This window comes from Phalangium opilio, unplaced genomic scaffold, assembly GCF_054372755.1.
Source record: "Phalangium opilio isolate 3A_F unplaced genomic scaffold, DU_Popi_V2 ptg000009l_1, whole genome shotgun sequence".
In the NCBI taxonomy this organism is placed as follows: domain Eukaryota; kingdom Metazoa; phylum Arthropoda; class Arachnida; order Opiliones; family Phalangiidae; genus Phalangium; species Phalangium opilio.
In genome coordinates this window covers 3648613-3672795 of record NW_028324146.1, presented here as the reverse complement: position 1 = coordinate 3672795, position 24183 = coordinate 3648613, and the positions used below count along the sequence as shown (strand labels likewise).

The 24183-nt window shown below is 34.8% G+C and overlaps 2 protein-coding genes across 3 annotated transcripts in view; one reads left to right on the top strand and one right to left on the bottom strand.

The window, feature by feature from the left end:
- The first annotated feature begins 3674 nt into the window (after positions 1-3674).
- LOC149713388 (uncharacterized) lies at positions 3675-11752 on the top strand. The gene is made up of 4 exons (XM_089849517.1): positions 3675-4671; positions 10024-10085; positions 10555-10605; positions 11669-11752. The coding sequence occupies exons 1-4, from the start codon at positions 3843-3845 to the stop codon at positions 11750-11752; spliced, it is 1026 nt and encodes a 341-aa protein (XP_089705643.1). The 5' UTR covers positions 3675-3842.
- A 6756-nt stretch (positions 11753-18508) lies between these two features.
- LOC149713222 (uncharacterized) overlaps positions 18509-24183 on the bottom strand; it is a 67744-nt gene continuing 62069 nt past the window's right edge. Inside the window, exons 11-12 of one of the 2 annotated variants that reach the window (XR_016370981.1) lie at positions 19146-19300; positions 18509-19081 (exon numbers count right to left, since the gene is read on the bottom strand). Coding sequence is in view for 1 of the 2 variants with exons in the window: in XM_089847479.1 (XP_089703605.1) it covers positions 23930-23961 (32 nt within the window). In the remaining variant the exon portion in view is untranslated. Of the gene's footprint in view, positions 19082-19145; positions 19301-23861; positions 23962-24183 lie in introns of those variants that run through there. The other variant, XM_089847479.1, reaches the window with a different exon arrangement.

Sequence of the window (24183 nt, the reverse complement as noted above, 5' to 3'; positions counted from 1 at the left end):
AGAAAGATAACTGAGAGAGCGGATTTTAAGGCAATGCAGCACCTTGATTTTATATAGATAAACTGTGCCTCGAGGAACTGCCAGCAGTTCAAATCATAAACGCAGATACCGTTGAGAAATATTACTTTAATTAATCACTACCAGGGTTGTTTGATTTAAATCAGTTTGATTTAAATCAGTTTGATTTAAATCACTGATTTAAATCATGATTTAAATCAATAGATTTTTTTAAAAAAAATCATTTGATTAAAATCAAGAATATATTTTTATTTTAAAAAAAGGTTTTCTAAGATTCCAAGAAGTAGTTTAAGAAACTCGAGAAGAAACTTAACTAGAAAAGACCTAAAATTAAAAATAATCATGGTTTTGGTATATTTCAATTTAAGTTTTTCCCAGAACTCCAGTTTGTCTTGCTGGAAAGGCTAGGAAATGAAATAGCGGTCAAGCTAGTCTTTTTATACATGCATTTGAATAGTAATAATATCCTATAGCTGCTTAAATATCATGATTATTTTGCTTTCGGTTAATTTTGACTCAAAACTTTCCATGTCGGTAATTTACTATCTAGTAGTTCAATAAAAATCAAAAAAATCAAATAAATCAATTAAAATCCAAAAAATCCGATTTAAATCAAAAAAATCAACAACCCTGATCACTACGGAAGTAATTACAGTTAAACTTTGAATTTTAAAGACTCGAATTTTGGAACGTTATAATTCTAAATCCATACTTAGAGATAGTTCTAGAACAGTTCACTTCAACAGTGGTAGTTTATGTGACCTACATCACTCCTCGACTAGCTCTTGGTTAATAATGTTAAACGTATGGAAAGTATCTCATAAACTTAATGTTTAACCCAATCAAAATGAGTTAGCATTATCTCGCACGGTATTGCTTCAACCAATCCCGTAGGGGTACGGAGATTTGGCTACCAGACGCCTCTAAACATGGCGAGGCAGTAGTGAGCATTTATAAGATAATTAAATGCTAATTATTTTTTATTTTTTCCTTTTATATTTAGAAAAAGGACGTACTTTTAAGATACAATTCGTAGAACTGGAAACTTTTCCTTTAATTTGGAAAAATTCTAAGAGCCCTGCCTTAAATTTTTAAAATTTCGTGCCATTTATCCATTTATTATACAAAAACGAGTTTTGCTTCGCAGTCCTTAAAAAACTGCATTTATACACAATCCGCCACACTTTTTCAAACCCACAAAGGGCCAGAAACTAGAAATTAATATATGTATTGCAATTTGAAAAGAAGTTTATTCGATATGACAAATTTGCTTTTAATTGCGTAGTTCAAACATTTGTTATGATTAGAAATTTTACAACAAACACGGGTATAATAACCTCATAATGTTAAGCTCCATAGAGTTTAACATTAGGATTTCGGATTGAGTATAACTAGAAAATCCCTGACGGGATTTTCTTAACGGATTGAGTATAAATAGAAAATCCCTGACGGGATTTTCTTAATTGAGTAATCTCACGTTTCTTTATTATATTCAAATTCGACTTTGAAATTCCGCGCGCTTTAGCAATTGATATTGACACGAGGTTAGTGAATACGAATAGTCGGTCGTAAGGAAGAACACAATTTTATAAATACAGAGGGAGTTTTTCCCAATAAACTAGTTACTATGTTTGTGATCTAAAATTGCGACGGTTCTCTTTTACCATTGCACTATCCTTTCTATATTGCCGGCCCTTTTGTCATAGGTTTTCGTATACAGCGAATCCATCCTCATCTTCCAGCTTCTCCCTCTCTTTAGCTCTCGATCCCCGTACTCCGTTCTCTCTCTCTCAAATAGCAGCCTCAAATCTTAAAGGCATAAATGAAGGAGATCGAACAATCTCAAGATTAAAATCGATCGTATCGTGGCACATACAAAGTTCTTGGTGACCACGGCGAGACTCTAAAATATTATGTTAAAATAATCAGTTTATAGGAAATTGTAAAAGTTTTTTTAACCAAAAGAAATAGAGGAGTATTTTTAAGCTAAGAATATATAGGTGTATTTTTTAAACAAAGGGAATAGGAGTTTTTTAGTAAAAGGAAATATAGCAGTATTTTTTAAACAAAGGGAATATAGGAGTATCTTTTAAACTAAGGAAAAATAGGAGTATTTTTTAAACAAAGGGAATATAGGAGTACTTTTGAAACAAAGGAATTAAAGGAGTAGATTTTAAACAAAGGAATTATGTTGATTTTAAACAAGTGGAATATAGCAGTAGATTTTAAACAAGCAAGGGGAATATAGGGGTATTTTTAAACTAAGGAAATATAGGCGTAATTTTTAAAAATGGAAAATATGGACCTTCTTTCAAACAAAAGAAATAACGGAGTATCTTTTAAACAAAGGAAATAACGGAGTAGCTTTAAAACAAAGGAAATAACGGAGTAGCTTTAAAACAAAGGAAATAACGGAGTATCTTTTAAACAAAGGAAAAAACGGAGTATCTTTTAAACAAAGGAAATAACGAAGTATCTTTTAAACAAAGGAAATAACGAAGTATCTTTTAAACAAAGGAAATAACGAAGTATCTTTTAAACAAAGATAGGAAGATTTGTATTCAAAATATAGATAATATGTACTACAAGTTCTTTGCAAAAGAAGTTAAGTTTAATTATACTTCTAAAAATATCACGGAGTATACTAAAATTGAACTCAGTCTCTTAGTGGTACAGATAACACAACTAAAATTGTCAAAATATTTATATTTTTCGTAACGGTCCCATATCTTGAGAGCCACCTATATTAAAAGTTACAGGAAAACGAAAAAAGTTATGAAAAACCTGAAAAATAAAATTGGATAACATGTTGAAATGTTGAAGATTATAGAAAGAAATACGAAATTTTATAAACCGCTTTTCAAATTTTATGGCATATAACTATATTGATATGGAGAGTAAAATCTAAAATATTACATTCGGATGATACCCTATAAATATTTTTCCTCTATCAATTTTCCTCCTTAACTCTAAATATGATTTTTGTGCAAAGTTAAAATCAATATTCATTTTGTCCGGCAATTTTATTTATTTTCTTTACGATAATATTCAGTTCAAATAAAGATTATTGAACTCTGTATTTTAACATACCTGAGGTGATTTTTAGAGGAATAATTCTTTTTACAATACCAATTTAACATATTTAAGCGCATATGTCGAAGAAAAATGAGATGGGTAACATACCAGAAACGAATCACAAGGATAGAACCACCTTACATAATCCGTCCAAATTTCGTCTCCTCTTCCCATAGTTCTCTTCCGTCCAGTCTCCCTAGCGGAGCCGTGGAGAGTCGTTTCGAATAGCATGCGCGTTTTCGTGTCACACTGGCTCTCTCAATCGACATCAGTTTCTGTACGCGAATGTTGCTAGCTGCACGTTCCATCGGCTGGAGAAACTATTTTTACCGCAATCTTTCCTTCCAAATCCCATTTCTTATAAAACAACCCCGTTGTTGATATTTTTTCCCAACAGTGTACAACGTTTTCTCGTAAAAACATCACGCTTCCTTTTATGTTAGCGAAAAAAACATCCTTTTTCATTCTTAAGTGGGTTGTTAAGTGTATCTAAAACTTTGTAGTTACACCTACGTCAAGTTATCTCGGCAAGTGACAGCTACCACCGATACAGTGCATGCAGTGTGTCGGTAAGATGTTTCTCGCTTTATAGTTACGAAATATCGCGTGCCGGGCATCACGTTTCTTTCGCTATGGCTCACAGACCAAGAGTGAATGAAAGATTTAAATGTGGAGGCGCAGTTGCGTTTAAGCTATGATTTGACTCGTTAGTTTAAATAATTAAAAATTGGATAAATTCCTTCGCGCAAATGTCGAAGTCTAATTCCGTTGGAGAGTTGAGGACCAGTAAGAGTGACGACCAATTGTATTCGATCGTGACTAATAAGCTTCACGAAGGGATTCTCTTGAAGGTGTCTCAAGCGAGCGATACTTCCTTGGCCCTTTCGTCTAAAAAATCTCCTTTGCATAAAGAGCAAAATGATGTGGACGATGGGACAAAGAACTTTTTGAGTTTGCCCGCTGAGAAGGATCGCTCAAACCGGCGACATTCGGTCCAAGTTTCTGGATCGCGTCGTAAGTCGAGGGATCACAGTCGTAAAGGTTCCTATCCCGAAGAGGAATTGCTGCGACCCAAGGACCAGCACTTATTGAAACCCGACATGCACCATTCCATTTCGAACTCACCAGACGGCAGCGTCGTAGATTGTTCCAGAAGAAGGTCGTCGTCCGTCTCGCCCTCTAGGAGGTCCAGTAACAGTAGCGGGGGACACAGTCGGCGATCGTCCCGAGCCGAGAATGGGGAAGTCAGACACCATCACCACCACCACCAGGGTGGACACAGTAGGAGGGGATCTTCTATAAGTTCTTGCGGCGAACGAAGGTCCAGGATTGGCAGCTCCGCAAGTTGCGTGGCAACTACTCGTCTTGGAAGTGTCAAGAAGAATTCGCGCGTCACTTCTATTTCCGGCGCAGGAAGTCGTAAGGGAGACGAATTTGACGATGATGTCGACTCAGTCACACGACGTAGGAGGAAGATAATTATCATGATCATCGGCTCGGCTTTTGTTTTCATCCTATTGACTAGTGTCTTGTTAGTCGCCGTTACTCTGACCTTGTCTCCCAAAATAGACGAATTGGGTAAGACTCGTTTACTTATACATGTCTACGTGTGTGTCGTTAAGTGCCGTTCTTAATGTTGTATGTTGTAATTAACGTCCCGAACTAATGTGGATTGCGGATTTATATAAAAATACGCGAGTGTTCTAATTATCCATTTTTAAGAGACATTTAAGAAATTATATTGTTAATTGAAAATTTACGGAAAAAAGTAGTTTATAGGAAATTCATTGATAAAACTTAAGGCTCTTGTTTGGAAACTCTCCGATTTTAGCCTTCTACGGAACACGTGACTTTTAAGTGATGCATATTTTATGAAAGTGCAATATATTGCATAAACTACCATCAATAGCGGTGTTCATGCACTATTCACAGTTGGTTAAGAAATGCAAGTATTTTTCTTTTAAATATTTATAATTGCGTTTCTCCTGTTTTTGTTCTTTGAACAACTGTTCATTGTGCAATAAAGGTATTTTGGTAAGTTACATATTAAACTTTAACACTTTTTTGGGATAAAATGTCCAGTTAGCTATTTAAAATAAACATCACTACGTGTTCGGCGTGAAAACTCGGACGTGAAGATTTAAATAATGAACATAACTGGTTATTTCCTTATTTTAACTGGCTTCTCCGTACTTTATACTTCGTAGTCGACAGCTGTGATTATATTCTAAATTGCCACGGTTTTCTATTTTTACATTATCTTGAATTAAGTCGCGTTCGGACTATGCAAAAATCGCTTGATGTTGAGATTGAAATTTCTGAATTTGAAATTTGTACCGGTTAATGTTGAAAGCCATTTTTACGTTCACACTATCGAAAATTTGCCGGGTCTGAATGCGCATTTTAACTGACAAATAAACTAAACGGCGCTAAAATAAAACGTTCTTAGTGAAGAGAGGTAAATGAGAGATTAAACAGGCGTTTCAGAATGCGTTAGAAACCAAAACTTTCTAAATACCTCTACATTGCAAGCAGCTGCTTGAAATTGAACAGACATTCCACGTAATACTACGATTAATATTGGATTTGAGATCCAATTTTATGCAATATGAATATGCATACACCTATAAGTTTAGTAAGAAATAATACCAATGCTAAATTATTTTTGCAAATAAAATGCTGGATTGGAGGAAACCTTTTTTATTGAAAAACACCAGCATTTACTTATTCTACTGAGTGTCATACTTATTGTTGTGAAGTTCTTTAATATATAGTTAATGATTACTTAAATATTTGCGTCTGATTTTAACTAAGCCAGTATTTACTATTTCAACGCAACTTGCTTGAGAATGAGTTATATTCTGTCTAGAGCCCTGGCACTTTGGGACCGCTCTTCATTTGATTAGTATTTTCAAATACCTACACTTGATTTTTTTTCGCCAGAACACGCACTAACATCAGGAGTCTGCTTACATTTATTTGAAAATCTGACAAGGCGCAATTGATGAGAAGCACTGAATTGCCCTCGAAAACGTTTTTCTCGATTTTGCATAGAGTTCAATATAAAATAATTTGATTTCTACGCGGACGTTCAGCAATTCATAAACTGAAGCACGGTATTTCAAATGTTATAAACATCAGCTTTTTGTTGAAATATTATAATGAAAAATGTGTCAAATAGGTACTTAATATCCAGAATTAGCTTGATTGTTTGATATTAAATTATAAAATCACTTGGTTCTACAATTTACTTTATAGCAACTTTGCCCAGTTGAGAAGCATTCTGTTTGAATGTTTACATTTAGAAACAGCCATCCTTGAAGTTAACGTTTAGTTTAATGGATATTAGTTATTAATGTTAAGTTCGGAGAGTATCTCAGGCTCATCTGCAAAGCGATCTCATTCTACACAATATCTCGTGAACAGCATATTGAATTTCCGAGCCAGTTGCTGGCCACTTCAGTAACAATCACCTACCACATAATTACTAAACTAAAATAATTTAGGATATTCTAATTTTGCTGAAACCTGAAAATAGTGCTTCTGACATGAAAAATCACGTTATACAGATTTTGCGAATGAAGAAATTGATTTGAAGCTATTAATTTTTATAGAAAAACATATTTATTTCGGCATATTTCATATTTACCTGTGACTTCAGTACCAAAAATCCAGTAGAGATTTTTATTTCGTCAGTGGCACCTCTCGTAGCTAAGAAATGTGGGCGTAGGCTGATTCTATTGGTTGTAATATTTTCCATGGTTGAGTTTTCCTCCCGCTACTTCCGACCCAGGGTCGGAAATAAACACAGGACCCTGGACATTGTCCAATAAAATTTTAAAATGTCCCATAAATTTTTTAAAAACTAATTTTGACCAATAAACTTTCCGAAGTTTTGAGAGCTTGACTATGATGATGCGACACTATTTTTGCACACTCCAGTAGACAATGTCCTATAAAATTGCCTATCAAACAGGGGGTAACTGGTCACATGTCCTATAAGAAATTTAGCTTATTTCCGGCCCTGCCTCCGACTTGTGTTTTCTAACCAAATCACGCTGTAATTTTCCTCTTCTTACGCTACTGATGTTTTTTCGTTTCGAAAGAAGCACGAACTGGTTTTATGCCACGTTTTTTCTCATGCAACAACATGCGACCTGCCAAAAGCTATCAAATGAGAAACTTGCTCTTGCATAGACAATTTTACTGAGAAAATTGCAGAACGAAAGCCTGATCGTGCAATCGAGGAGAGCTTTTTTTTATTCAATTCTCAAACGATTTAGAGGTTTAATCAGCTTATAAATTTCTCAAAACATCCTTCAAACCATATAATAAGTATAATTTTCCAAAGTATTTGATATTTATCAGTGGAAAAATAATCGTCTTACCCATTTGAGACGATGTCACTAAGGGAAAAAGCAACTCAGCAACTGTGCACGCGTCCAGTTGAACTAAACTCTTAATATGAATGCTATTATAATAAGAAACCCTCAAGAAATGTCGTGTATGGTGGTCTAATTAATGGCCTTTCTCTAGCGCTGTCGTTTATAAGCCCTTTCTCACAGTGTCCCAGTGGGAAGAAACCTTCCATATGCAATACTGCTTCTTCCCACATAAAATTGAAAGATCTTTTCAGGCTAATATATTATATCAACTATTTGAGTTAAAACGCGCCCAAATGCTATAATAAAAGCTGTTAATAGCCGGCGAACGACAAATTTGTCCCTGAGAAACATTTCCAACAGCAACGTTAACGCAAGTTTAGAAATGTTTCCCTAATACAAATATCACAAAATTGAAAGCGTTTAGGGTCTAGGACCCACTTTTGCCTAAACGTTTCATAGCAAACTTTTATTAGCGGTATTTTCAAATTTGTTTAAAATTTCTTAAACTTGAAAAATAAACGTGCACTTAAAACTTTACCATAAAATGCGTTAAAGTAAATATTGTATTTTCCTCATCGTTAACAATCAATAACATTATATAAAATTATTCCTTCCATATATATTTATGAATTAATAGCGATAACAACTTATTCTATGAAACTATTTAATTTTTTTTTAATATCTGTAGCGAATATGATTTAAATTTATCCATCGGCAAAAATTTTGATAAAAAAAAGGTTTTAAGTGTTAATTACAGCAACTAGCTGTTCATTTTACTTACAACTACTTGTTCATTCTACTTACAAGTACTTGTTCATTTTACTTACAACTACTTGTTCATTTTACTTACAACATACTTGTTCATTTTACTTACAACATACTTGTTCATTTTACTTACAACATACTTGTTCATTTTACTTACAACTACTTGTTCATTTTACTTTCAACTACTTGTTCATTTTACTTACAACTACTTGTTCATTTTACTTGCATTACCTTTGGTGAATGCAGGTTTCTTCGTATGATAACATTTTAGGAAATGTTCATCATTATTTCAATAAACTTAATTCGTAAAAAAATACAGTTGGAAAACTGCATAAAACTGCGTTCTCTAGAAGATTACACTAACTAAATATTCAAGTCAAATAACGTCTTTTCCAGTGATGGAGACCTAGAGGTAAATTCTTATATGCCTCTTTATTAAATTCAATCAGCAACGAATCCCTTTAGGACATTTTTGGTTACTTTATATATATTATATTATATATTATATAATTTTGAAAAATAAGTTTCATTTAATTTATTATTCGAAATTCTACATTAAATTTGAATTTTTCAAGATAATATAGGAAATTTGCGACTTGGGAAGTTAACTCAAGTTTAACCCTGGTTGACACATCGCATCCCTTGAATTTAAATAATCCTCTTGCATTTTTCTAATGAAAGTGAAATTAAATTACAAAAATAATTTTATGTTCCCTTTATCACATGCTTCTTACAATAATACACAGGAAAAACTTTTATTTGACTCCAGGAAACAAGTGTTGATAAAAACAATACTACTTTAGACGTCTAAACATTCTGTGCATTGATATAGTATACTGAGAAAAAAAAACACATCTGGCTGAAACGAGCGCAGTACTCCAGCAGCTCGAATAATTTTTCGTTTGCTTTGAACTACAGTACGCTAGAATATTTTATGGTATTTTTAGATGCGCATTCATCCATTCCAAGCACGGACGATTTTTTATCCCTCTCCTTTCTCGATTGGCCACTGAAGTTGGACCAGTGTTCATCCCAAAAAGTGGCTATCCGGTTCTATTTATTCACACTTTTCACAAAATTCTACAGATTTAAATTTTAGCATATTTATAAAAGTTTCTAAAAACTGTACCTTTCAACAACAAGGAAAACTAGCTAGCTAAAATTCGGATGATATTAGACCAACACTTCTTTCTTTTCTAGTGGAAATCGACTTCCTAATCTGCAGACCTTTGAAACTAGGTGAAAAATAAGCAATAGGGAATATTCATAGTGAATATTAATTTAATGTGAAATATTTGTAAAGTGAATAATTAAAAAAAATCGAATTCTAAGGGAGCGTTATCATTGATGTAATGATAAAATATGTTCGGGGAAAAGCCGAGATACGTAAATTTTTCAAATAATTGAGATGAAATAAATTGATTACCCATAAAATAAATTTATTCAAAGAAATGCGGTACGGGACCTAGTTTCTCTTAAGCTTGTCTGTAAGTTTTTATTAAAAACTAATCAATATCTGTGCCTTTAGTCAAGTAATAACCTCTTTCTTAATAGACACTTTTTAAGTCTTGGTTCTATCAAGACAGTTTCGATTAATAACCATAATGGGAGAAATTATTAAAAGTTACAATGTTTTTCCCTCGAGTTCTGGAACAAGTTCAATTATAATGTCATATCTAGAAGAGTTAGCGTACGAACTATTCATTACAGATAGTATGTTCCTACGATACAGCTATTGAAAACTTTGTGAGCGATTATTTAATGATGCATATTTTTTTAGGATTAGCAACAAAACTTTTCTATAACACTTTAGATAGAATCTACCAATCTCAAAGGTTATTAGTAAAGATCTATATTGTGACAAAGAAGTTGACTTGTAGGTAGGTTTTAATCAGATGCTTGAGGACGTCAGTAGTGCTTTCGGGAACAAAAAACACTTTTAAAATAATGTTCACACAGTCAAATGTTTGCCTAGTTGAAATATTTCAGAAATTGACAGCTATCTTCAAAAATTGATTTTCAATATAAACCCCTTTATCAAGGAAATGGAGGCCATGAATTTCACACAAACTAAACCCGTAAATCATTTATTTAACCAAAAAGCTTTTTTTTATTTCTTAAGTTGTTTGAAAAGCCTTTTGGGCGCCATAATGCTTTAGCAGACGTTCTTCTTCTTCATAACCGCGTTACAAATGCGAACTGAACCAAACAGAAAAAGATGCTTCTCGAGGAACAGTAGACCGAGGTTTAGAGATACTCTTTGTTGTTTGTACATAAGTAAATTAAACAATAAAGTTTTGTAACCTTTTAGTTCACCCTAAATTACGGTGGTCCACGTATAGAAAACCAAAACGGTTCAGGGGTATAGTAAAATTTAAAAAATTTAGAAGACCGTGCTTTTAAGGTTCTCATAGTATAGAAAACAGAACAATAAATTTGCATTGACAGTAGTCTCAATTTAAGCTCAAGCAATACCGCGGGTATTTAAATAATCCCTTTTAGTACAAATCCCTTTCGTTGAATAACCCGAGCGGGGTCAGTCTTGTCAATTGTTTGACAATACAAGACTAAATAGACACGATTTATGTCAAAGAAGCGATGTCGAAGCTAGGGATAGAATATATCAACTAGTCTGGTAAAATTAGAAGTGTATATAGTACTTCTCTTCGATGGGAAGTGAACCGCAAAGCGGGGTAATTGTAACACGATTCTTCCAAACATCATTTTACATTTGGAGCAAGGTTACTAAGCCGAGTCACATACGCGATAAATAGTTCATCATTACTCTATTAGAGTTTAAAAATTTGCCAAGGCACGCTTGTGGATTTTTGTCCCACGTCAAGGCCAGTTTTGTGGGTTGATTGTTGAGGATTTAGTACCAAACAGCAGTTATAGAATTCACCCCACGGGCCCACGGTACGATGCCCATCTGAAGTTTGATGAGCAGGAGAGCAAACAAAAAGGTTGAACCAGGGAATAATCATTTTACATAACTAAAGTATTAAGAGGATACAGAGTGTCATCCTTCTTTTAATATCCCCTTCTGGTAAAATGTAGAAACCAAAGAGTTATATCACTACGATATATAAAAAAACGTTTAGAACGCGTTGCTAATGCGGTTAGAATGCTTGGTTGATTTATGGGTTTTCGAATACACGTGTAAGATAAGATGGTACAACTTTTTGTTTTGAAATTGATTGTTTCATATTTTTAATAGGAAAAAATAACAGTCGACAGATCTAAATTTAATTTTTAAAATAGGACAAGCAACCCTTGACTATTTTGTGGTGTGCTCTGTAACATACACTGCGTTCACAGTAAAAATGTGTTCATTGCACGACATACAATAGAATGGTTTGCATATGGTGTCCTCGTTAAAAGGCTCTCAGACCGACATTATGTAAACCCTAATTTCTATATTTTAGCGGGAAAAGTGCGCAAAGAAATGCACCGAAAATGGAACGGCTTATAATCGCAATCATTTCACCAGAAAGCACTTCCGAACGTAGGATAGATCCTTCTAGTTCACTCGCTCTTAGTCTAATGTGAAATTTACAAAGAATATGTAATACCACTTTGAGAGCTTCAGTACGGGATAGCTATTAGCTCGAAGCTTTTTTAAGTTTTCCATTTTCCCTCGGTAAGGCAAGACCTAAAAATTTAACGAAACCTTTTACTAAAAGAGATGGCGGGTAGAAAAGAGAATGGTAAGCAGTGAGCCTATTGTTGACGCACGAGGATTGAATCCCTCGCTTCGTTCAGAATGCAAATTGCCATTTAAAGAAAAGAGGCGGAACGTCGAGTTCCGAAGTTTAGAAATTTGAATTCCCGTTCGGTTAATCAAATTGGTATTCTAATAAGAAGCGTGCTTATGGATGGTTATACACAAAGAAAGTTAAATTGATATAATCTGGAGCTATTTACAGCAGTTTCTATAATAATCTGTTTTAAGTGCCCCGGCTATGCCTAAGGGTCTTCATCTTCTTTAAATCGGGAAATAGTTTTTCTATGTGTTATTGCAGGTCATATTCTACCTGCGCGCAAAATTTCATCTAAATCTGATAAGCCGCAAAAGAGGGATTGGGTAGAAAACCTAAACATCCAAACTCACAAATTTCTACTTTCATAATATCAGGAGTAAGATGAGACTAGAACTACTGAGCCAACCAAATTCTTCACTTGGCGAAAGTGAATATTAGGGCTGTGCGAATACTCGAATTTTCGAATAGTATTCGTTTTATTCGAATCGATTATTCGATTCGACGAATCGATTTTGCCATTTGAAAAAAAAAACGAGTATTCGAATTACGAAACGATTATTCGAAAAGAAATTCGAATAACCGATTTAAATACGAATACAACTCCCTAAACCGAGTAATCGTTTCCAAGGGGCTAAATTCGAATAGAAAACGAGTACTCGATTGGAAATGGGAGAGACTGTGGTCACATGACATATATGAAGCTGTTTTGTTTATGGAATTTCAACGCGATTGCGCAATTCACGATGTTTTTTTTCTCTCACCAATTACTCAGTCTTAGGAAAAATTCCACTCTATGGGGAAATACAATATTTTTAGACTGCTACGTGTATTTAGGAAACGATTAATCGTTTTGAAAAGAATATTCGTCTGATAAAACCGAGTATTAAAATTTTCGAGTACTCTTTAAAAAAACTAGTACTGCTGGGTGTATTTAGAAAACGATTAATCACTTTGAAACGAATATTCGTCTGGTAAAACCGATTAATAGAAAAAAGGAGTGCACGAACGAGATTTTTTAAAAAACGAGTAATATTCGTTTGAACGAGTACTCGATTCGGATTTCGAATAGCAGATTTACTATTCGATTCGGTTTGAAAAACCACTATTCGCACAGCCACTGAATATTCTTGATAACACATCAACTGCTGGCCCTCTGATAGCGGTTTCTGAATTTTCCCTCCAAAACGTGAGACGCTCGTGGCGGTAGACGGCCAAACTAGATTCAAGCACCCGCGTCCGTTGTTCTGCGGCTTTAGGTTGAGGGGAAGGGGGTAGGAAATTTTTTGGATCTCGACCAATTTTTTTCTCTTTAGTGTAAGCGCGATGGAAGCGGCATAAAATCCTCAAATTTGTTCACTAGTGCCAGGATCTACTACCAATGCTAGAGCTCTTTACTTCTAGTCTCATCTTACTTCTGATAATATTAGTAGAGTTCGACGTAATAGCGCAAAAACTTTGAAATTATCCTACGGAAAGTTACTGCCGGAATAAAATTATCCCATATGTTGATCCAGGCCATAGTCCACCTGCGTTCCAAATTTCATCCAAAAATGTTTAGCCGTTAGAGGCGAGCCGCGAGCACGATTGAGTAACAGGCTTCTAAACTTCCAAACTTTCACATTTATAATATTATATCTACCTGCATGCCACATTTCATCCAAATCTTTTTAGCCGTTAAAGCGGAATTGAGTGGCAAGTTTTCAAACATCCAACTTTTATATTTATAATATTACAGTAGGGTAGGCCTACATTTATTTTGAAAAGTGTTCCCTAACACATTTTTGAAGTGTTTTGATTTCTTTACCACGATTTTTTTTCCAGAATTATAATCCGGATTATACCGTTGGTCGAAAGTGGTAGAGAACGTTTCTGTGTATTTTACTCTGAATATATTTCAAAGACCTTCAATGCTAATGCCAAGAACTTTTCTTGTGTCCATATCTCGTTTTCTATTCAGAATATATTTCTAAGACCCTAAATGCTAAAGCAAAGAATATTTCTCGAGTTCATATCTTATATTCTATACTGTATATTATTTCAGAGACCCTAAAGGCTAAGCTAAAGTATCTTTTTTGGTTCTATATATCTTGTTAAAATTTCCGGTAGAGGTATTCTCCGGGGTACGAGTAACAAGAAGTCACACTACAAGCATTTTCTTTACCGACTAAAAAACAAGGGACCAGCAATAAGAGTGCTTGCATCCTTGTCTCTAGCTAACCTAAAGAAACTGGTTCATTATGGGTTTTAAGTTCTCTTTGTCAATTTTCGAAGTAATATTTGTTTTTCATTACTTTTGGAGTTTAAGTATGTTTTGTAAATTCGGTGTGTATTTTTTTCTTGAATTGCGTTTACTGTTTGGAAAACGTTGATAAGTTAGTTTATTTTACAAAAACATAAATAATGGTTTTCATTTCCAGATAAAAATCACACCTTTTGATTGCATACTTAATACGGTCAAAATAAATACCGGTTAAAATGATGATAGCCGGATGAATAATTCCATTTCATAAATGAGATTAGGTGTCAAACTGTAAACTTTTCTTTTGGAGACGAAAATTGGCTTTAAATTAAAGCATTATAAATGCTATATAATTCATGACACTACCTATACTTTGTAATACTAGAGACTTTCTGAGACCTAGTTAGTTCGAGAATGACGTTAGAATTGGCAACGCTCGGTTTTGCAGTCCATCTTCCTACTAAGTCTGTACTTAGCCTTTGACAGCGCCTACCGAGAATCTGTGACATTTCACCTACTTCACTTCACGAAAATCTCCCAGTACCCAGTGACCGAGGGGGTAGACGCTCTAGATCTCTGTGTACACCTGAGTTCAAAAGATTTCAGCTTTGACAGTGAATCGAGTTAAAATCCTTCGGAACTCAGAGTTCAGCTTGGACAGTACGTTGAGTTCAAGTCATATTGTACACCTGAGTTCTCAAGTGTCTTCCTTCTCACCAGTGACAAACTGATGAAACATATCTTTTGAACTTATGATAATGCAATACTATATCTCGAATGAATTAACCCTCGTTATGGAGAGAATAATTCATCTTCAATCACAATTGCCAGAATGAAAGATGTTTGGTATACCGCTTTAATAGTTCTATTTACTAAAACATTTACATTACAGTAACCCCAAAACATATCAAATTAGATTGGTCGTTTAAGGCATGCACTGTGCTTTAATTTGCCAGGTCAAAGCAAGGACATGTAAGAAAACTTGGAAGCCTACCTTGTCGGGGTTTTTACATCCGGAAATGCGAGAGCGTGGAGACGAACGCGATTACTGTAAAGGAAATTTCTCATTGGAATAGCGCTACCTGCGTATGCGGATTATTGCTCTTGACGTCAACTCCCCCTCTTTTCCAATCTCTTGGAAACTTTCCCTACTCGTTTTTCCCATTTTTTCTCCTTCACCGGAAATTCCAAATAAGCGTGAGTTAATGTATGGCAAATTGAATATTTTAGGGCCTACCTGTCCCATCTTCCTCCAAACATACTGCCGCGGGAAAAGCGTGTTGTTACAAATTTTCTCGTTTTACGCAGTGCTTTTATTGGTTCTTGAAGAAATTACTATTTTAATGGGGTTTTTTGGTCGTTTGAAATAAAAAGTAACGAACCGGTGTAACAAACAAAAACTTTGCAAGGTATTTTCACCATAAAAGAAAACAGTCACTATGATAGAATACACTAGGTGGATTTCACGCTTTGAATTAATGGACATGCTGTTATTATATATATAATAGAAAAGGGTCACGTCGTTGGCTGTCCGGAAGTTTTTGAGTCTTTTCGGCCGCCATTTTAAAAGATGGCGACTTGTTCAATCCCGAAATCCATAACACCCACCTATAGTAAATAGTTAGACAATAAACCAAATATTCCAAATGATATGCTTCACATATTTATGAACACCATTTTCAAGATTACCGAGGATTTGAAAATCTTTCCTATTATGTTCTGTACCTACGACCAGAAGTAGGATAAGGGACTAGATAGAAGTAAAGAGCTCTAGCATTGCTAATAGATCCTGGCACTAGTGAACAAATTTGAGGATTCTATGCCTCTTCCATCGAGTCTACACAAGAGAGAAAAATTGGTCGAGTTACAAAAATATTTCCTACCCCCTTCTCCTCAACATAAAGCTGCGGAACACGGACGTGGGTGCTTCAATCAAGTTTGGCCGTCTACCGCCGCGAGCGTCTACGTTTTGGAGGGACATTTCAGAAACCGCTACCAGAGGGCCGACCGTTGCTGTGCTATCAAGAATATCTACTTTCGCCATGTGAAGAATTTGGTTACCTCGATACTTCTAGTACGACTTAAGAGTACCGTACCAGCAAAAATTCGGCTTTCTAGGCGTTGATTATCAGTCACTCAGTACTTTACAATTATATTGACACAGACAAAATATACTTCTAAATATTAAAACAAAAAGTTTCGATCATTTCGCAAAAGAGCTCCGGGTCATACCGTTCCTCGAATTTCCTCCCCTTTTTTAAACCGTTATACTTCGAGTCGCGGAACTTGGATACAATCGCGAGAGCTACGCCAAGACCTATTTACTGTACCTTCGGTTTCTTGTATTTTGCACGTACTGATAGTTCGCTGAATTTTAGGGATAGATCGAGCGAAATAATTATTGTCTAAAAATCAAGATGTATTAAATCTAATAATGACGGGTTTTCATTTTTTAGAATGGTTTGGTATTCTAAATAGAAATTACATTGCGTTTCCTTCAAATGAGAATTACGATCTTTTTTAAAGGATTGAATTCCTGAAAGTATTATACAAGTCAAAAACTTAATTTTGCGTAGAGTACGCCGTCATTCACTCACTCAGTGACTCTACCCGTCGAAATGAACAGCAACTGCACATCCAGTAGCTAAGCATAGGTTACAATATCATTTCTTTTTTAAATGACGTAGCTAAAACTATCTTTGATTGATCGAGAGCTGGACTTGCACCGTCTGCCACGTTGATAATGTGGCAACAGAGACTTTTTGTTATAATATATATACATATTGATACGCAAAGGTTAAAATATCTTTTTTTTTCTTATCAAAATGACATGGCTAAAACTGTAATGGTGATTGATCGAGAGCTGGACTTGCGTTGTCTGCTACATTAATATTGTGGCAACTGAGACTTTTTGTTATACTATATATACTTTTGATATACATAAAGATATATCAGCCATTCACAGGCTCAAAATTCAGTCAATTAAAGTTCATTCTTTCTCATATTAAAGATCGTAATGATACAATACGAGCACTAACGTCTGTTGTCAGCCGCAAGGGACAGCTCGTGGTTACGTCTTCTTACGCTCTTAGTCCTAAGTAGCTCTACGATATTATACTTAAAGAAAAAAGCAATTCATAAAAGCACAAAGGCATTCTGAAAAGCCATCAATTTTCAAAGTTAACGCTTTACTGTTGGGAAAGCGGTTCCGTAATTGCTACTAGTTTATGCATGTATACGCCAAAGGAATAACGTATCTTTTGTAAGTCATTATTCGAACCTGAGCAAACAACTGGAAAAGTGATAATTTATGGAAACAAATTGCAAATTCGAAATTCCTTTTTCCCGACTTTCTTTTATGGTAATTCATAACATCAAAGGACTGTAATAGCTGTTCATTACTTAAGAACCTTTCATTACCACAAAAGGTAGCTTATCGTGAAATGACTTGTAAAATGAAAGGCTGTAAATAGTGCCTTCGCCAATTTTATACCTGTAAAAAGAGATTCAGAGAAGTTTAGAATCGAGCGAAAATATCATATTTGAAAGTTTTAGAGAAAAATCCGAAATCTTTAGGCCTAATCGATTAAACGATGCGTCACGCGATTCTACGAGGGTACGAGATATAAGTAGGCAAGAAGTGTTACGCGTTTCAATACCTTGAACCAAAAGCAGAAATGGTCTCGCCATTATATTCCAGCACATATTCCATAAGTTTGTCACTGGTTACTGAGAGCTTGTCATGAAGTGACGAAGATGAAACGTCAAAGATTCTCGTAAAGCGGCGCCTGGTGAGACGCTGTCAAAGGCTTAGAACAAACTAAATAGGAAGATACTGCAAAAACCGCTTATAGTCAATTCTCACGTCGTTCTCGAACTAGCTCTCAGTAACTTAAGTCTCTAGCATTACGAAGTATAGGTAGTGTCATACTAATGGAACATATCTTTGGTTCCAGCTAATGAAACAACAAGAGGGTCCGATTAGATTTTAACATTCGCAATTACCACTCGCGTGATAACGAAAATCGATAAACCGATATTAATGACAAGCTCGAGATGTTTGTGAGTTATCACGTGCTTAAATACTGTCAAATTCGAATTTTATCACTATGTTGGTTTATTAGCACGAGCGGAATCGTGATTAGCTACGCTGATTTCTGAAAGTTTGATCGTATTTAGAGTTTCAGAGTAGGACATGATGAAACTAAACAACTTAGTTTGGGACAACCGTGTTACCTCTCGGTAGACTTGAGCAGCCATTATGTTATACAAAAAGAAAAAAGTTTAATTATATTTTGAAATTACGAAGAATACAATTTGAAAAAGTCACCATTTTCTAAGATTAAATTTCTATAAAATACAACTTGGCCATTGTATGGTTTTAAATAGGTTCCACAAAACCCATTATTTATATTGATAAATAACTTACAAATGTTGACAAATTTTAAATTTATCAAACTAGATAAACAACCATTATGTTTACTTTTATTTCTAGTCAGCCATTAATATAGTGATTAAGATTTGAATTTCGATTTAAAAGTAAATGTTTTTCAAAGAAGTTTCTAGAAAAGATTTATAACACAATCTCCAAATCCAGTTTATCTCTAAACAGCTCGAACAGACCTCTAGATAAATGTTTTCGCACTCAGTCAAAAACAGCTCTGTATTGATCAGCAACGCCAAATGGATCGAGACTTGCTTTTTCTCTCAGATACTTTTTTGCCTGCAACATCAGCTTGATGGAATCTTTTGTCCGGAAACATTAGGTCGAAGTACCTTACGTCGATAACCCTTGTGGATCTGTTCTTCATACTCGTACTCGTACTAGCTTTCCGCTTCTTGAAAATCAACAAGGAAAAGCATTGAAGCTTGTGATTTTACTTTAAAGGCAAAATTTATTACTTGTAAGCGCAAAAGTTGTGTGCGAGGCAACATCGTAAATTACGAAAATCTCGAGCGAAAAAGAAGTAATTGTGTTATAATGAAAGTAAATCTGGTGTTTATGAATGTGCATCTATGGGTATGGGTGTTGAGCTTAGCCCATAATTACAGGGAATCTGAGACATAATAGGAAATCGCTCTTCTTAATTTTTTAGGTAGTTCGTTTGTTCGTTTAGTAGTCACGGCCCTACGGGAGTTCTTGATATTTAATATTGCACACATACCTAGTTTAGATAACAGTGCACCTTTTCATGTCTATAAGACCATACTATTATATTAGGAATGAAACACCTATTGATATGCTGTGGGCTAGATTATTATTCCATTGTTGTATACACCTTGCATTTATAGCGAGTCTATAAATATTTCCCGCTATTAAGACAAGTTGGGAAATCAAAATAAACCTCTCCGAGTCGAGACGCAATTAAGAGGTTTTTCTTAAATAATTAAATATAATTGATATTAAATATTTTAATCGTCATTTATTAAGACAATTTGGGAAACCAAAATAAACCTCTCCGAGTCGAGACGCAATTAAGAGGTTTTTCTTAAATAATTAAATATAATTGATATTAACTATTTTAATCGTCGTTGATCGGCCTTAATTATTTTAAACGTCATTAATTTACCTTAATTGTTTTAATCGTCATTAATTTAGCTTAATTCTAGTTATATCACTTTAAGAAACTTTATTCCTAAAATAATTTTAAACATTGCTATTGTTGACGTTTGAATTCAAGCGTATGCCTCATTAACAATTTTTGGAAATTTAGGGCATATAACGCGATTGATTCACAATAAATGATATGAAAAACAGTAATTGCGTCAACCTTTGGTGGTAGCGCTGCCATTGGGAGGCTAAACGTTTCTCGTAATCCTAGCCGATCGCCGCGTACTGCTTGACACTAACGATGGGAGTAGAAGCCAAAAATTGCTTTCTGCGAACACGTTTTCTCCGATTTGCCAACTACGAACGCGGTGACTGACATGCACACACACACTCCCCGATACGTCCAGTGTAATACCTCTCCGTGACGTCATCGTCACTCGGAGAGGTAAAAGCCCTGTCAGGTGTGTTCTAATTACATTCTTTCCGAAATTTCATGCGTACGGTTAAAGTTTATTATAGGCGGTATTAATGGGATGAGTTAGATGAGAAATGAAAAGAGTTAAAGTGGTACGTTTTTAAGTCCAATGTTGTGCAAGAAACATTAAAAAAAACCAATAAAATACATTTTCAGGCTAAGTACATTAAAAAAAAATTCATCGACCATTTTGTTATGATTTATTAACTTTACTGAAAGTATTTCATCAATTTACGAACTTAACAAATTTAAGGCTACGTTTAAAAGCATGATATACAACACGAGCTTTGTTGATTTTAAGGAAGTATTTTTTCTAAAAATATTTTAAGGTGCTAATCTAGATAACTCCTCTACTTTTGAAAATATTTAGGGATGGTTCGCAGTCTTTTTACCTCTCCAAATGACGATGACGTCATGCAGAGGTATTACACTGGCCGTAGCTGTGTGTGTCACTGCGTTCGCAATAGGCAAATCGGAGCAAACGTTTTCGCAGAAAGCAATATTGACTTCTACTCCATTATCATCAATAGGATTAAGAAGTACGCGGTGATCGGCTAGGGTTACGCAAATGCGTATCTTATTGTTAATCAATCGCATTATATATCCTAAATTTCCAAAAATTGTTAAAAGTCAACAATAGCTAAGTTTAAAATGATCTTAGGAATAAAGTTTCTTAAAACGATTTAACTAGAATTAAGGTAAGTTAATGGTGATTAAAATAATTAATACCCATTATATTTACTTAATTATTTAAAAAAAACCTCTTAATTGGGTAGATAGCCCTCGTCTTGACTCGGAGAGGTTTAGTTTGGTTTCCCAACTAATTCTGCTATAACAGCCTTAACACAACTTTGCAGTGCAACCAAAACTAGTGGGCTAAGTACTTTTCCTACTCGGTACTCTAATTCAGATTCACTGAATAAGCTTCTGTAACTCATGTTTTAACTGACCTATGAAACTAAAAATAGGAAAATAATCGAAACAATCAAGGAAAATCTAAAATTCATCAGCGCTGTTTACGAGCTAGATGAGAAAATATTTGCCATGATTTTACATCGAGTGCCAGTGGCACAGATGATACTTGTTTCATCGTTTTAAAGACATCTGCCCTTAGAACACCTTTATTATCCCGATTAATACATGAAAGTTATGTTCGTTGCATTCTGAAAAGATTTGCTCGAGATGAACCGCCATCATTATCTTCCATAAAATTTGACGGTCTGAGTTTCATCAATGACAGGTGAATAAATGAAGGTCGGAATTGTACTTTCTCAAAGAGGTCGCTTTGGTAAAGTAACTCGCTCTCAAGTGTGTACGTATAAAATATTCTATACTAATTTCATCATGAAACCTGAAAATAATAATAATAATGATACGTTAAGAAAAAATCGATCAGGCAGAGGGACGTGTCTAAAAGTTGTCAAAGATGCATTAGGTTTGAAGCCTGAAGAAATGACATCGTTGTAAGACGCGCATTGTTAATACCACCGCTTGCAAAAACGGATTTATGTACTAAGAACGTCGGATCATAGCTTTAGCCTCTGGTACCATCCTCGCATACTTTATTGAGAAACTTCGTCTGGTAATATTTTGACTCCACCCACAAATTTTGTATAGAGCGACTTCTAGCGGTCGAAAATGTCATTCATACCTCTATTTTCGTGGCTAAATAATATTTTTTTCCAAATTTCGCCACTGGGAAAACAGCAAAGTGGACAACAATGCGATATAAATCCCGATTTAGTGGAATTAAGTTTTAAAGTTAAGAATATATATAATTGATGTTTCTTTAAATATTTTCTTGAAGTATCTGGTTTTTCTTTCTTTGTTCTAAAATTATTATTGTAGTACAATTATAAGTTATTAATATTATTTACTTGCTTTATGCAGTATCTATATTCAAAGCCCAAAATATATTAGAATAAGGCCCGATAGATGGCGAGCACGAGTTTAAGCCACTCCCATTAAAACATACAAAGTAGTCGAGAATGGGCAGGGAATTGCCTACGTCCAACGTTCTTACATAAATCCGTTTTTGCCGCTTGATATAAAATTTAGAGGATAGAAAACGCCTATGAAATCTTTCTCCTCAAAGAATATGAAACGGAAAGGATATTCGGGAATGCCAGGTGCACTAGTTAGAAACGTCCGTTGGTTATGATCTGTGGTAAGCGACAGAAGAAATACTACATGCTTGAAGTAACTGCTTATTATTAAAAATTTACCATATATTTTTAAATATGTAAAGAAAAGACCTGAATAGAAATGAAAAATGTAAAAAACAGCACGCAATTTTGCTGGAACAATTAAATGGTAGTCCATGGTTTTAAAACTGGCCCGCAAAATCCTACATAGTTACTCCCACTGGGGGATATTTAAAAAGGGTTCGTTTAGTCGAAGGGCCAAGATAAGAGATAGAAGGGTTATGTTCCTCCCTCTCATTGATTGAATTTCCGTGGCGTGGGAAAAATGAACTAAAAGTAAAACCCGCTTAAAATTCAGGCCCCTGTAATGACAATCAGTGTTTTTTCAGCGTACTAAATAAGCTTTTAATAACATCTTAAAGTAACTCACAAAATCCACCCACTTACAGTAGATTAGAACTTTGAATTTATTAATATAGTATACGGCTGTAAATTGTAACTTTGGAAAACTCTTATGAAAATTAGCAGGTTGAGCTTTTAAAAAGGGCAACGACAACAATCTTTTACGGCTACAGCCTTTTATAGCCACAATATACAATAGCAAGCTTTTGTCTTAGAAAACAAGAATTTATTATATATATTATTTACTATATAAGATTGTCAAAGTGTAGTAGAACTTATATAATAGAATGAACCACTTATTCAAGGAAAATATATCAACAGGAAAATGGTTTCCTTAACTACCTCAAACGGTTATCCACTTTACCGTTATAACCTTAGAATTCTAAAGGATACGCGACCAGTTTTAATTCCCTTATATTAGAGTAAGGCGATGTCCATAGACAGATACGAGGAAATCTCCAACTTGAAACCTTTATTACGCATCACGTACTCTCCACTCTGTTTCTGTGATTGAGGTAAGCTGTCAATGCCCAAACGCTTCGCGTGGGATTAAAAACTACATTTAAAAGTACAATTTATTTAGAACCACAACCACATCTTCGTAGATAACTATTTGTTGACCTTAATCAGGCATGTCATTGAAAGAAAAGTTGACAGTTCGCTCTCAATTTTAAAAAGATTGAGTGAACCGCTTACGTAAAGGTTACCATGGTAATTTGACGTCAAATGAGCTATAAGACAACAAAGGATGCGCGTAAGACCGATTGGCTAATGTTTTGGTAAGGCCAACCAGTGGGAATTTTTAAAAAAATCGAGGGTAAAATAAAGTCTGATGTTTAATCACCTTGTTTTCTTATGATGGAACATGTTGTACGTGGAAATGGGGAACCAAAGACGTCTAACAAAAGAACAATGGTGGACTGGTAACGTTGAAGCCTTGTCCAATGTCTTTGGATACACATACCAGCAGACGACACTGCAGCCCCCTCCCCCCGAAAAGGGTCTCTTCACTCCAATAAATCTTCCTTGCTGTGTAGTAGGGATTTGGCACGTGGAAAATCTGTCATTGCCCTCGAAGGCGTCATACTGTCGCTTGGATTTCCCTGAGGTCTGGTCAAAAACGCTTATTCCGAAGGGAACGTGGAACTACTTTTTATGACGCAACGGAGGTTTAATTATTATTATGGGATTTGTTAAGTAAAATACGCAATCGAAATGATAAAAAATAAACTCGTTTGAAACGTTTATATTATTTAATCCAAAATTCCTCTTTGAATCCTGGATTTAAATTTTTATATTTTGAAATTTATTATTAGGGAAGCTAAATCAAGTAAACATACACGCGCTTAATGGATATCTCAAGCGTGC

Excerpts from the sequence above, each read along its gene's own strand:
- LOC149713388 (XM_089849517.1), top strand. The coding sequence starts at position 3,843 with ATGTCGAAGTCTAATTCCGTTGGAGAGTTGAGGACCAGTAAGAGTGAC. Across the intron at positions 4,672-10,023 it reads TCCCAAAATAGACGAATTGG|GATTAGCAACAAAACTTTTC; the intron begins GTAAGACTCGTT and ends ATATTTTTTTAG. Across the intron at positions 10,606-11,668 it reads AAAACCAAAACGGTTCAGGG|CGGGAAAAGTGCGCAAAGAA; the intron begins GTATAGTAAAAT and ends TCTATATTTTAG.